This window comes from Anomaloglossus baeobatrachus, chromosome 6 (genome assembly GCF_048569485.1).
Source record: "Anomaloglossus baeobatrachus isolate aAnoBae1 chromosome 6, aAnoBae1.hap1, whole genome shotgun sequence".
In the NCBI taxonomy this organism is placed as follows: domain Eukaryota; kingdom Metazoa; phylum Chordata; class Amphibia; order Anura; family Aromobatidae; genus Anomaloglossus; species Anomaloglossus baeobatrachus.
The window spans coordinates 569,454,874-569,470,206 of NC_134358.1; the positions used below are offsets into that span (position 1 = coordinate 569,454,874).

At 44.4% G+C, this 15,333-nt stretch overlaps 1 protein-coding gene across 2 annotated transcripts in view; it reads right to left on the reverse strand.

Moving 5' to 3' along the window:
• Positions 1-2,414: 2,414 nt before the first annotated feature.
• LOC142244648 (cathelicidin antimicrobial peptide-like) overlaps positions 2,415-15,333 on the reverse strand; it is an 84,997-nt gene continuing 72,078 nt past the window's right edge. For both annotated transcript variants that reach the window (XM_075316913.1, XM_075316911.1), the window contains exons 2-4: positions 13,400-13,501; positions 11,141-11,206; positions 2,415-2,778 (exon numbers count right to left, since the gene is read on the reverse strand). In XM_075316913.1, coding sequence (XP_075173028.1) covers positions 2,644-2,778; positions 11,141-11,206; positions 13,400-13,501 — 303 coding nt within the window. In that variant the 3' untranslated portion in view covers positions 2,415-2,643. The remainder of the gene's footprint in view (positions 2,779-11,140; positions 11,207-13,399; positions 13,502-15,333) is intronic.

The window sequence follows — 15,333 nt, forward strand, 5'->3', positions numbered from 1 at the left end:
CCTTTGTATTTACTTTCATGGAGTCTTCTCTTTACTGGTGACTTAGAGACAGATACACCTACTTCACTGAGAGTGTTCTGGACTTCAGTTGATGTTGTGAACGGGTTCTTCTTCACCAAAGAAAGTATGCGGCGATCATCCACCACTGTTGTCATCCGTGGACGCCCAGGCCTTTTTGAGTTCCCAAGCTCACCAGTCAATTCCTTTTTTCTCAGAATGTACCCAACTTGATTTTGCTACTCCAAGCATGTCTGCTATCTCTCTGATGGATTTTTTCTTTTTTTTCAGCCTCAGGATGTTCTGCTTCACCTCAATTGAGAGTTCCTTAGACCGCATGTTGTCTGGTCACAGCAACAGCTTCCAAATGCAAAACCACACACCTGTAATCAACCCCAGACCTTTTAACTACTTCATTGATTACAGGTTAACGACGGAGACGCCTTCAGAGTTAATTGCAGCCCTTAGAGTCCCTTGTCCAATTACTTTTGGTCCCTTGAAAAAGAGGAGGCTATGCATTACAGAGCTATGATTCCTAAACCCTTTCTCCGATTTGGATGTGAAAACTCTCATATTGCAGCTGGGAGTGTGCACTTTCAGCCCATATTATATATATAATTGTATTTCTGAACATGTTTTTGTAAACAGCTAAAATAACAAAACTTATGTCACTGTCCAAATATTTCTGGACCTAACTGTATATACCAGGATGGGGAATACATATACATGGATGCAAAATGCAGTGAATGGGGAGGGCACTACAGAAATAGATACAGGGGATCTAAGCCATAAAGCACATCCTGAAACAAATGGAAATATGAGGAGAAACAAGCGAATATGCAAAATATGGGATCACCCGGAAATGCAACACTGCTCTACTTCTCCAGGTGACATCCCTATGTCACGTGATGAGATCACATGGGGAACATGGCGCCCCCAATACAGGACACCTCTCCTTCTGGCGGGCTCCCTCCGTCCCTCTCCTACTGGTAATTACTTATTCACATTGTCAGTGTATAGGTGTATGTAAGACAGGGTCTGGCGAAGGTTCAATACACTGTCCCCTGAGGAAGCCGCTCGCACCTGGCGAAACGCGTGGGGTCTCCTTCACCCCTTGTATTACTCTCTCTCTGACTCACTGTCCACTAGGGTTCACATTTAGGGGATGTATGCACCTTTTGCACCTTTGGTGTTTTTTATGCCAGCATCTCAGTTCTGACAGGTTTGGTCTTTTATATGGTGCATTAGACCTTCATTTTGCTGATTTTTGCAGGTTTATTTTTGCACCACTTGTCTATCTTTGTATATGCAGATTATACATTTGATGGTACCTTTCTTATGTTCTCACAGTGCATGGGCTCTAGTGAGTCAATATTTGTTACCATACTTGGGGCTGATTTGTATGTGTAGTATTACTTATACACCATTTTTGCCTCTTGGCTGTTCTCTAGCTTTATGCTTTTTAATTGTTTTTATTGTGTGACAAAAATTTTTTTTCTCTTGTCATTAAAATATAATTGATATTTTTTACATATCCAGGTGATCACGTATTTTGCACATTCGCTTGTTTCTCCTCATATTTTCATACATACCAAGATGGGCCTAGAATGAGGGTATGTATACCAGGATGAGGACATATATACCAGGTTAGGGAAATATATACCAGGATGGGGACATATATACCAGGATGGGGACATATATACCAGGATGGGGACATATATAACAGGATGGGGATATATATAACAGGATGAGGACATATATACCAGAATGAGGACATATATACCAGGTTAGGGACATATATACCAGGATGAGGACATATATACCAGTATGGAGACATATATACCAGTATGGAGACATATATACCAGGATAGGGACATATATACCAGGATGATGACATATATACCAGGATGGGGAACATATATACCATGATGGACCTTGGATGACGACATATGAGAGAGAGCTCGTGTGCAAGGCAGGGGCAAAAATGTCACCTCTAAATGTGCAAAGCTGCAGAGACTGACCCCAAAAGACAGGGAAAGGTGGTCCTGCAAAGTACTGACTTTGGGGGCTGAATACAAATGGAAGACAGACAAAGGTGGTCCTACAAAGAACTGTGTCCAGGGGCTTAATACAAATGCAAGGCAAAGGAAGGTGGTCCTACTGAGTACTGACTCTGGGGGATGAATACTAATGCAATACAGAGGCAGGTGGTCCTAGAAAGTGCTTACTCCGGGGGGATGAACACATACGCAAGACAGAGAAAGGTGGTGCTACAAAGTACTGAGCTACACAAGATGTAGAAGAGAGATCAGTGCTCCAGACTGGAGAGGAGCTCGCTGACTGATCACAGGTAACTCCTTCTGCGTCTTCTGTGCACAGTTATTCAAAGTGAATGGAGAAGACAAAAACTTTCTAACTTTATAAGAAAACGTTATCCTGAAGTGATTTTATTAGCGGATATCTGGAATCATGGATACAAATATTCATCTTTAATATTCCTTAAGTAGGTCTCATCTTCGCAGACTTGAGGCGTCTTGACCCATAGAAGAAGCAAAGCGTTACTGATTAGCTGAGCGTTTCTCTGTGGAGCGGTGACTGGAGATGTGATATTGGGGGGGGCAGTCGGGGTCCCTGCGGGCCGGAGCTTCAGGCCACCACGCGTCCTCCGGTGTTCGTCCCGGCCGCGATGGAGCTTGTGCTTCCTCTTCGGAATATCTTACAGAAGAAGTTATTGCACTTCTTCTTCTTCTTCCCGGACCGTTTGACGCGGACACTCTGAAACTAAGAAGAAATCAAATTGTTACAAATTGTGGAGAAATCACTAAAAGGATCAACAGGAGCTGAGAAAGGAAAGGTGAGAACATGGAAGGAGATCCCACCGAGGAAGAGGAGACATCTCACAGATGGGGCAGAAGACGGGGCGGTCACTGGAGGAGCTATACTGGTGGAGAAGATGGAGCGTGGAAGAAGGGATCATCCCAAGGAATCTGAGAGACCTCATCTATACTGGGGGAGAAGATGGAGCGTGGAAGAAGGGATCATCCCAAGGAATCTGAGAGATCTCATCTATACTGGTGGAGAAGACGGAGCGTGGAAGAAGGGATCGTCCCAAAAAATATGAGAGATTTTATCTATACTGGTGGAGAAGACGGAGCGTGGAAGAAGGGATCCACCTGAGAAATATGAGAGATCTCATCTATACTGGTGGAGAAGACGGAGCGTGGAAGAAGGGATCGTCCCGAGGAATATGAGAGATCTCATCTATACTGGTGAAGAAGACGGAGCGTGGAAGAAGGGATCCACCTGAGGAATATGAGAGATCTCATCTATACTGGTGGAGAAGACGGAGCGTGGAAGAAGGGATCCACCTGAGGAATCTGAGAGATCTCCTCTATACTGGTGGAGAAGACTGAGCTTGGAAGAAGGGATCATCCCGAGGAATCTGAGAGATCTAATCTATACTGGTGGAGAAGACGGAGCGTGGAAGAAGGGATCCACCTGAAGAATATGAGAGATCTTATCTATACTGGTGGAAAGATGGAGCGTGGAAGAAGGGTTACACCTGAGGAACATGAGAGATCTCATCTATACTGGTGGAGAAGACGGAACGCGGAAGAAGGGATCCACCTGAGGAATATGAGATCTCATCTATACTGGTGGAGAAGACTGAGCTTGGAAGAAGGGATCATCCCGAGGTATATGAGAGATCTCATCTATACTGGTGGAGAAGACGGAGCGTGGAAGAAGGAATCCAAATGAGAAACATGAGAGATCTCATCTATACTGGTGGAAAAAACGGAGCATGGAAGAAGGGATCATCCCGAGGAATATGAGAGATCTCATCTGTACTGGTGGAGAAGATGGAGCGTGGAAGAAGGGATCATCCCGAGGAATATGAGAGATCTCATCTATACTGGTGGAGAAGACGGAGCGTGGAAGAAGGGATCATCCCGAGGAATATGAGAGATCTCATCTATACTGGTGGAGAAAACTGAGCGTGGAAGAAGGGATCATCCCAAGGAATATGAGAGATCTCATCTATACTGGTGGAGAAGACGGAGCGTGGAAGAAGGAATCCACCTGAGAAACATGAGAGATCTCATCTATGCTGGTGGAGAAGACAGAGCGTGGAAGAAGGGATCATCCTGAGGAATATGAGAGATCTCATCTATACTGGTGGAGAAGACGGAGCGTGGAAGAAGGGATCGTCCCAAGGAATATGAGAGATCTCATCTATACTGGTGGTAAAAACGGAGCATGGAAGAAGGGATCATCCCGAGGAATATGAGAGATCTCCTCTATACTGGTGGAGAAGACGGAGCGTGGAAGAAGGGATCATCCTGAGGAATATGAGAGATCTCATCTATACTGGTGGAGAAGACTGAGCTTGGAAGAAGGGATCATCCCGAGGAATCTGAGAGATCTAATCTATACTGGTGGAGAAGACGGAGCGTGGAAGAAGGGATCCACCTGAAGAATATGAAAGATCTCATCTATACTGGTGGAGAAGATGGAGCGTGGAAGAAGGGTTACACCTGAGGAATATGAGAGATCTCATCTATACTGGTGGAGAAGACGGAGCGTGGAAGAAGGGATCATCCCGAGGAATATGAGAGATCTCATCTATACTGGTGGAGAAGACGGAGCGTGGAAGAAGGGATCCACCTAAGAAAAGTGAGAGACCTCATCTATACTGGTGGAGAAGACGGAGCGTGGAAGAAGGAATCCACCTGAGAAACATGAGAGATCTCATCTATACTGGTGGAGAAAACGGAGCGTGGAAGAAGGGATCCACCTGAGAGATCTCATCTATACTGGTGGAGAAAACGGAGCATGGAAGAAGGGATCATCCTGAGGAATATGAGAGATCTCATCTATACTGGTGGAGAAGATGGAGCGTGGAAGAAGGGATCCACCTGAGAAACATGAGAGACCTCATCTATACTGGTGGAGAAGACGGAGCGTGGAAGAAGGAATCCACCTGAGAAACATGAGAGACCTCATCTATACTGGTGGAGAAGACGGAGCGTGGAAGAAGGAATCCACCTGAGAAACATGAGAGATCTCATCTATACTGGTGGAGAAGACGGAGCGTGGAAGAAGGGATCGTCCCGAAGAATATGTGAGATCTCATCTATACTGGTGAAAAAACGGAGCATGGAAGAAGGGATCATCCCGAGGAATATGAGAGATCTCATCTATACTGGTGGAGAAGATGGAGCGTGGAAGAAGGGATCATCCCGAGGAATATGAGAGATCTCATCTATACTGGTGGAGAAGACGGAGCGTGGAAGAAGGGATCATCCCGAGGAATATGAGAGATCTCATCTATACTGGTGGAGAAGACTGAGCGTGGAAGAAGGGATCATCCCAAGGAATATGAGAGATCTCATCTATACTGGTGGAGAAGACGGAGCGTGGAAGAAGGAATCCACCTGAGAAACATGAGAGATCTCATCTATGCTGGTGGAGAAGACAGAGCGTGGAAGAAGGGATCATCCTGAGGAATATGAGAGATCTCATCTATACTGGTGGAGAAGACGGAGCGTGGAAGAAGGGATCGTCCCAAGGAATATGAGAGATCTCATCTATACTGGTGGAGAAGACGGAGCGTGGAAGAAGAGATCGTCCCAAGGAATATGAGAGATCTCATCTATACTGGTGGTAAAAACGGAGCATGGAAGAAGGGATCATCCCGAGGAATATGAGAGATCTCATCTATACTGGTGGAGAAGACGGAGCGTGGAAGAAGGGATCCACCTGAGAAACATGAGAGATCTCATCTATACTGGTGGAGAAGATGGAGCGTGGAAGAAGGGATCATCCTGAGGAATATGAGAGATCTCATCTATACTGGTGGAGAAGACGGAGCGTGGAAGAAGGGATCATCCTGAGGAATATGAGAGATCTCATCTATACTGGTGGAGAAGATGGAGCGTGGAAGAAGGGATCATCCCGAGGAATCTGAGAGATCTCATCTATACTGGTGGAAAAGACTGAGCTTGGAAGAAGGGATCATCCCGAGGAATCTGAGAGATCTAATCTATACTGGTGGAGAAGACGGAGCGTGGAAGAAGGGATCCACCTGAAGAATATGAGAGATCTCATCTATACTGGTGGAGAAGATGGAGCGTGGAAGAAGGGTTACACCTGAGGAACATGAGAGATCTCATCTATACTGGTGGAGAAGACAGAACGTGGAAGAAGGGATCCACCTGAGGAATGAGATCTCATCTATACTGGTGGAGAAGACTAAGCTTGGAAGAAGGGATCATCCCGAGGTATATGAGAGATCTCATCTATGCTGGTGGAGAAGACGGAGCGTGGCAGAAGGGATCATCCTGAGGAATATGAGAGATCTCATCTATACTGGTGGAGAAGACGGAGCGTGGAAGAAGGGATCCACCTGAGAAAAGTGAGAGACCTCATCTATACTGGTGGAGAAGACGGAGCGTGGAAGAAGGAATCCACCTGAGAAACATGAGAGATCTCATCTATACTGGTGGAGAAAACGGAGCGTGGAAGAAGGGATCCACCTGAGAGATCTCATCTATACTGGTGGAGAAAACGGAGCGTGGAAGAAGGGATCATCCTGAGGAATATGAGAGATCTCATCTATACTGGTGGAGAAGATGGAGCGTGGAAGAAGGGATCCACCTGAGAAACATGAGAGACCTCATCTATACTGGTGGAGAAGACGGAGCGTGGAAGAAGGAATCCACCTGAGAAACATGAGAGACCTCATCTATACTGGTGGAGAAGACGGAGCGTGGAAGAAGGAATCCACCTGAGAAACATGAGAGATCTCATCTATACTGGTGGAAAAGATGGAGCGTGTAAGAAGGGATCGTCCCGAGGAATATGAGAGATCTCAACTATGCTGGTGGAGAAGACGGAGCGTGGAAGAAGGGATTATCCCAAGGAATCTGAGAGACCTCATCTATACTGGTGGAGAAGACGGAGCGTGGAAGAAGGAATCCACCTGAGAAACATGAGAGATCTCATCTATACTGGTGGAGAAGACGGAGCGTGGAAGAAGGGATCATCCCAAGGAATCTGAGAGACCTCATCTATACTGGTGGAGAAGACAGAGCGTGGAAAAAGGGATCCACCTGAGGAATCTGAGAGATCTCATCTATACTGGTGGAGAAGACTGAGCTTGGAAGAAGGGATCATCCCGAGGAATCTGAGAGATCTAATCTATACTGGTGGAGAAGATGGAGCGTGGAAGAAGGGTTACACCTGAGGAACATGAGAGATCTCATCTACAGTTAGGTCCAGAAATATTTGGACAGTGACACAAGTTTTGTTATTTTAGCTGTTTACAAAAACATGTTCAGAAATACAATTATATATATAAATGGGCTGAAAGTGCACACTCCCAGCTGCAATATGAGAGTTTTCACATCCAAATCGGAGAAAGGGTTTAGGAATCATAGCTCTGTAATGCATAGCCTCCTCTTTTTCAAGGGACCAAAAGTAATTGGACAATGGACTCTAAGGGCTGCAATTAACTCTGAAGGCGTCTCCCTCGTTAACCTGTAATCAATGAAGTAGTTAAAAGGTCTGGGGTTGATTACAGGTGTGTGGTTTTGCATTTGGAAGCTGTTGCTGTGACCAGACAACATGCGGTCTAAGGAACTCTCAATTGAGGTGAAGCAGAACATCCTGAGGCTGAAAAAAAAGAAAAAAATCCATCAGAGAGATAGCAGACATGCTTGGAGTAGCAAAATCAACAGTCGGGTACATTCTGAGGAAAAAGGAATTGACTGGTGAGCTTGGGAACTCAAAAAGGCCTGGGCGTCCACGTATGACAACAGTGGTGGATGATCGCCGCATACTTTCTTTGGTGAAGAAGAACCCGTTCACAACATCAACTGAAGTCCAGAACACTCTCAGTGAAGTAGGTGTATCTGTCTCTAAGTCACCAGTAAAGAGAAGACTCCATGAAAGTAAATACAAAGGGTTCACATCTAGATGCAAACCATTCATCAATTCCAAAAATAGACAGGCCAGAGTTACATTTGCTGAAAACACCTCATGAAGCCAGCTCAGTTCTGGAAAAGTATTCTATGGACAGATGAGACAAAGATCAACCTGTACCAGAATGATGGGAAGAAAAAAGTTTGGAGAAGAAAGGGAACGGCACATGATCCAAGGCACACCACATCCTCTGTAAAACATGGTGGAGGCAACGTGATGGCATGGGCATGCATGGCTTTCAATGGCACTGGGTCACTTGTGTTTATTGATGACATAACAGCAGACAAGAGTAGCCGGATGAATTCTGAAGTGTACCGGGATATACTTTCAGCCCAGATTCAGCCAAATGCCGCAAAGTTGATCGGACGGCGCTTCATAGTACAGATGGACAATGACCCCAAGCATACAGCCAAAGCTACCCAGGAGTTCATGAGTGCAAAAAAGTGGAACATTCTGCAATGGCCAAGTCAATCACCAGATCTTAACCCAATTGAGCATGCATTTCACTTGCTCAAATCCAGACTTAAGACGGAAAGACCCACAAACAAGCAAGACCTGAAGGCTGCGGCTGTAAAGGCCTGGCAAAGCATTAAGAAGGAGGAAACCCAGCGTTTGGTGATGTCCATGGGTTCCAGGCTTAAGGCAGTGATTGCCTCCAAAGGATTCGCAACAAAATATTGAAAATAAAAATATTTTTTTGGGTTCGGTTTATTTGTCCAATTACTTTTGACCTCCTAAAATGTGGAGTGTTTGTAAAGAAATGTGACAATTCCTACAATTTCTATCAGATATTTTTGTTCAAACCTTCAAATTAAACGTTACAATCTGCACTTGAATTCTGTTGTAGAGGTTTCACTTCAAATCCAATGTGGTGGCATGCAGAGCCCAACTCGCGAAAAATGTGTCACTGGCCAAAGATTTCTGGACCTAACTGTATACTGGTGGAGAAGACGGAACGTGGAAGAAGGGATCCACCTGAGGAATATGAGATCTCATCTATACTGGTGGAGAAGACTGAGCTTGGAAGAAGGGATCATCCCGAGGTATATGAGAGATCTCATCTGTGCTGGTGGAGAAGACGGAGCGTGGAAGAAGGGATCCACCTGAGAAACATGAGAGACCTCATCTATACTGGTGGAGAAGACGGAGCGTGGAAGAAGGGATCATCCTGAGGAATATGAGAGATCTCATCTATACTGGTGGAGAAGACGGAGCGTGGAAGAAGGGATCGTCCCGAGGAATATGTGAGATCTCATCTATACTGGTGGAAAAAACAGAGCATGGAAGAAGGGATCATCCCGAGGAATATGAGAGATCTCATCTATACTGGTGGAGAAGAAGGAGCGTGGAAGAAGGGATCATCCCGAGGAATATGAGAGATCTCATCTATACTGGTGGAGAAGACTGAGCGTGGAAGAAGGGATCATCCCGAGGAATATGAGAGATCTCATCTATACTGGTGGAGAAGACGGAGCGTGGAAGAAGGAATCCACCTGAGAAACATGAGAGATCTCATCTATACTGGTGGAGAAAACGGAGCGTGGAAGAAGGAATCCACCTGAGAAACATAAGAGACCTCATCTATACTGGTGGAGAAGACGGAGCGTGGAAGAAGGAATCCACCTGAGAAACATGAGAGATCTCATCTATACTGGTGGAGAAGATGGAGCGTGGAAGAAGGGATCGTCCCGAGGAATATGAGAGATCTCAACTATGCTGGTGGAAAAGACGGAGCGTGGAAGAAGGGATCCACCTGAGAAACATGAGAGATCTCATCTATACTGGTGGAGAAGATGGAGCGTGGAAGAAGGGATCGTCCCAAGGAATATGAGAGATCTCATCTATACTGGTGAAAAAAGACGGAGCGTGGAAGAAGGGATCATCCCGAGGAATATGAGAGATCTCATCTATACTGGTGGAGAAGACGGACCGTGGAAGAAGGGATCGTCCCAAGGAATATAAGAGATCTCATCTATGCTGGTGGAGAAGATGGAGCGTGGAAGAAGGGATCGTCCCAAGGAATATGAGAGATCTCATCTATACTGGTGGAGAAGATGGAGCGTGGAAGAAGGGATCGTCCCAAGGAATATGAGAGATCTCATCTATGCTGGTGGAAAAGACGGAGCGTGGAAGAAGGGATCATCCCGAGGAATATGAGAGATCTCATCTATACTGGTGGAGAAGACGGAGCATAGAAGAAGGGATCATCCCGAGGAATATGAGAGATCTCATCTATACTGGTGGAGAAGACGGAGCGTGGAAGAAGGGATCCACCTGAGGAATATGAGATATCTCATCTATACTGGTGGAGAAGACGGAGCGTGGAAGAAGGGATCCACCTGAGAAACATGAGATCTCTCATCTATACTGGTGGAGAAGACGGAGCGTGGAAGAAGGAATTTACCTGAGAAACATGAGAGATCTCATCTATACTGGTGGAGAAGATGGAGCGTGGAAGAAGGGATCGTCCCGAGGAATATGAGAGATCTCATCTATACTGGTGGAGAAGATGGAGCGTGGAAGAAGGAATCCACCTGAGAAACATGAGAGATCTCATCTATACTGGTGGAGAAGACTGAGCGTGGAAGAAGGGATCATCCCGAGGAATATGAGAGATCTCATCTATACTGGTGGAGAAGACGGAGCGTGGAAGAAGGGATCATCCCGAGGAATATGAGAGATCTCATCTATACTGGTGGAGAAGACGGAGCGTGGAACAAGGGATCCACCTGAGGAATATGAGAGATCTCATCTATACTGGTGGAGAAGACGGAGCGTGGAAGAAGGGATCCACCTGAGGAATATGAGAGATCTCATCTATACTGGTGGAGAAGACGGAGCGTGGAAGAAGGAATCATCCCGAGGAATATGAGAGATCTCATCTATACTGGTGGAGAAGACGGAGCGTGGAAGAAGGGATCCACCTGAGGAATATGAGAGATCTCATCTATACTGGTGGAGAAGACGGAGCGTGGAAGAAGGGATCCACCTGAGGAATATGAGAGATCTCATCTATAGTGGAGGAGAGATGGAACATAGAAGAAGGGATCAATAGTCCTCCCTTCCCTTCAAAATAAGCAGTGTAAAGCATGGGGGTCACACATGGGGGAGCGTCTCAGGAGCGTGGAGACATTTCATCCACAATCCGTGCTCGTGTTACCTTGCTCTGACTGATGCACATTACGTCCTCCGCGTCCCCCAGATCCAGGGCACAGACCCTCACATCCTGCAACACAAAGCAAGGAACGTCACCGACACATCGAGGCCGAGCGATCACCATCATTACATCACAACACGACGCCCGGCGACAACATCCCGCAACACAGGAATAGAGGGAAACACACAGAAAAATACTCCCATACAACAACAGCGTAACACGAGATGCGGAAATCAGGGGAGATTCACAGCTATGCGTATACTGGTTATATTCCTGTACATAGGGGCAGTATTATAGTAGTTATATTACTGTACATAGGAGCAGTGTTATAGTAGTTATATTACTGTACATAGGGGCAGTATTATAGTAGTTATATTACTGTACATAGGGGCAGTATTATAGCAGTTATATTCTTGTACATAGGGGGCAGTATTATAGTTGTTATAGTCTTGTACATAGGGGCAGTAGTATAGTAGTTATATTCTTATACATAGGGGCATTATTATAGTAGTTATATTCTTGTACATAGAGAGCATTATTATAGTAGTTATATTCTTCTACATAGAGGGCAGTATTATAGTAGTTATATTCCTGTACATAGGGGGCAGTATTATAGTAGTTATATTCTTGTACATAGGGGCAGTATTATAGTAGTTATATTCTTGTACATAGGGTGCAGTATTATAGTAGTTATATTCTTGTACAGAGGAGCAGTATTATAGTAGTTTTATATTCTTGTACATATGGGGCAGTATTATAGTAGTTATAGTCTTGTACATAGGGACAGTATTATAGCAGTTATATTCTTGTACATAGGAGCAGTATTATAGTAGTTATATTCTTGTATATAGGAGCAGTATTATAGTAGTTATATTCTTGTACATAGGGGCAGTATTATAGTAGTTATATTCTTCTACATAGAGGGCAGTATTATAGTAGTTATAGTCCTGTACATAGGCGGCAGTATTATAGTAGTTATATTCCTGTACATAGGGGCAGTATTATAGTAGTTATATTCTTGTACACAGGGGCAGTATTATAGTAGTTATATTCTTTTACAGAGGAGCAGTATTATAGTAGTTATATTCTTGTACATAGGGGCAGTATTATAGTAGTTATATTCTTGTAGATAGGAGCAGTATTATAGTAGTTATATTCTTGTATATAGGGGGCAGTATTATAGTAGTTATATTCTTGTACATAGGGGCAGTATTATAGTAGTTATATTCTTGTACATAGGGGCAGTATTATAGTAGTTATATTCTTGTACAGAGGAGCAGTATTATAGTAGTTATATTCTTGTACATAGGGGCAGTATTATAGTAGTTATATTCTTGTACATAGGAGCAGTATTATAGTAGTTATATTCTTGTATATAGGGGGCAGTATTATAGTAGTTATATTCTTGTACATAGGGGCAGTATTATAGTAGTTATATTCTTGTACATAGGGGCAGTATTATAGTAGTTATATTCCTGTACATAGGAGCAGTATTATAGTAGTTATATTCTTGTACATATGGGGCAGTATTATAGTAGTTATATTCTTGTACATAGGGGGCAGTATTATAGTAGTTATATTCTTGTACATAGGAGCAGTATTATAGTAGGTATATTCTTGTACATAGGGGCAGTATTATAGTAGTTATATTCTTGTACATAGGGGCAGTATTATAGTAGTTATATTCTTGTACATAGGAGCAGTATTATAGTAGTTATATTCTTGTATATAGGGGGCAGTATTATAATAGTTATATTCTTGTACATAGGGGGCAGTATTATAGTAGTTATATTCTTGTACATAGGGGCAGTATTATAGTAGTGATATTCCTGTGTATAGGGGGCAGTATTATAGTAGTTATATTCTTGTACATAGGGGGCAGTATTATAGTAGTTATATTCTTGTACATAGGGGGCAGTATTATAGTAGTTATATTCTTGTACATAGGGGTAGTATTATAGTAGTTATATTCTTGTACAGAGGAGCAGTATTATAGTAGTTATATTCTTGTACATAGGCGCAGTATTATAGTAGTTATATTCTTGTACAGAGGAGCAGTATTATAGTAGTTATATTCTTGTACATATGGGGCAGTATTATAGCTGTTTTATCTCCTATTCTGGTGTATATATAATGTATCACTGTGCAGGGAGTCAGCAGGAGTTAGCTGCATATGTCTGTGGTTATATATAGTGTATGTGTATTTGCAGTATATACGTGTTGTATATATTTGTGCTTTTTCTCGGTGTTTCGGTTACTCACTCCGTCCGGCTTGAAGTCACACTGGGATAGATCCGGGTTGTCAGATTTCGGGCACACCGTCTCTTGAATGAGGAAGAATCTTCCAGCTGCGTCTTCGTCCCCCTGTTACATGTAGAAGGATGAGTGCATTATGCGGTATTATTTCTTGTGACGTTTCTGATGTTTTTTCGCTCCTGCAAACTGGGTAATCTTTTACAGAGAAGTTGTCAGAGGGTTTTCCCAGGATCAACTAAAGCCACCATTCTTAGGGGCACTTTGCACACTACGGTATTGCAGGTGCGATGTCGGTGGGGTCAAATTGAAGTGACGCACATCCGGCGTCTCAGGCGATACCGTAGTGTGTAAAGCCTTTTTGATACGATTAACGAGCGAAAAATCGTCGTAATCGTATGATCAGTGTAGTGTCCGACATTTCCATGATTTGGAAATGACCGATGTTACGATGTTGTTCCTCGCTCCTGCGGCAGCGCACATCGCTGTGTATGAAGCCGCAGGAGCGAGGAACATCTCCTACCTGCATCCTGCAGCTCACGCCGGCTATGCGGAAGGAAGCAGGTGGGCGGGATGTTTATGTCCCGCTCATCTCCGCCCCTCCGCTTCTATTGGCTGCCTGCCGTGTGACGTCGCTATGGCGCCACACGACCTGCCCCCTTAGGAAGGAGGCGGGTCGCCGACCAGAGCGATGTCGCAGGGCAAGTGAGTGCATGTGAAGCTGGCGTAGCGATAATGTTCACTACGCCACCTATCACCAGATATCGCAGCTGCGACGGGGGCGGGGACTATTGCACTCGGCATCGCAGCATCGGCTTGCAATGTCGTAGTGTGCAAAGTGCCCCTTAAAGCGCACCAACCACCAGGATTGTCCTGTAACCTATAGCCAGTGCTATACTGGCACTATCAGGCTGATTCTATACATACAGTGCTATACTGGCACTATCAGGCTGATTCTATACATACAGTGCTATACTGGCACTATCAGGCTGATTCTATACATACAGTGCTATACTGGCACTATCAGGCTGATTCTATACATACAGTGCTATACTGGCACTATCAGGCTGATTCTATACATACAGTGCTATACTGGCACTATCAGGCTGATTCTATACATACAGTGCTATACTGGCACTATCAGGCTGATTCTATACATACAGTGCTATGCTGGCACTATCAGGCTGATTCTATACATACAGTGCTATGCTGGCACTATCAGGCTGATTCTATACATACAGCGCTATACTGGCACTATCAGGCTGATTCTATACATACAGCGCTATACTGGCACTATCAGGCTGATTCTATACATACAGCGCTATACTGGCACTATCAGGCTGATTCTATACATACAGCGCTATACTGGCACTATCAGGCTGAGTCTATACATACAGCGCTATACTGGCACTATCAGGCTGAGTCTATACATACAGCGCTATACTGGCACTATCAGGCTGAGTCTATACATACAGCGCTATACTGGCACTATCAGGCTGAGTCTATACATACAGCGCTATACTGGCACTATCAGGCTGAGTCTATACATACAGCGCTATACTGGCACTATCAGGCTGATTCTATACATACAGCGCTATACTGGCACTATCAGGCTGAGTCTATACATACAGCGCTATACTGGCACTATCAGGCTGATTCTATACATACAGCGCTATACTGGCACTATCAGGCTGATTCTATACATACAGCGCTATACTGGCACTATCAGGCTGATTCTATACATACAGTGCTATACTGGCACTATCAGGCTGAGTCTATACATACAGCGCTATACTGGCACTATCAGGCTGATTCTATACATACAGCGCTATACTGGCACTATCAGGCTGATTCTATACATACAGTGCTATACTGGCACTATCAGGCTGAGTCTATACATACAGTGCTATACTGGCACTATCAAGCTGATTCTATACATACAG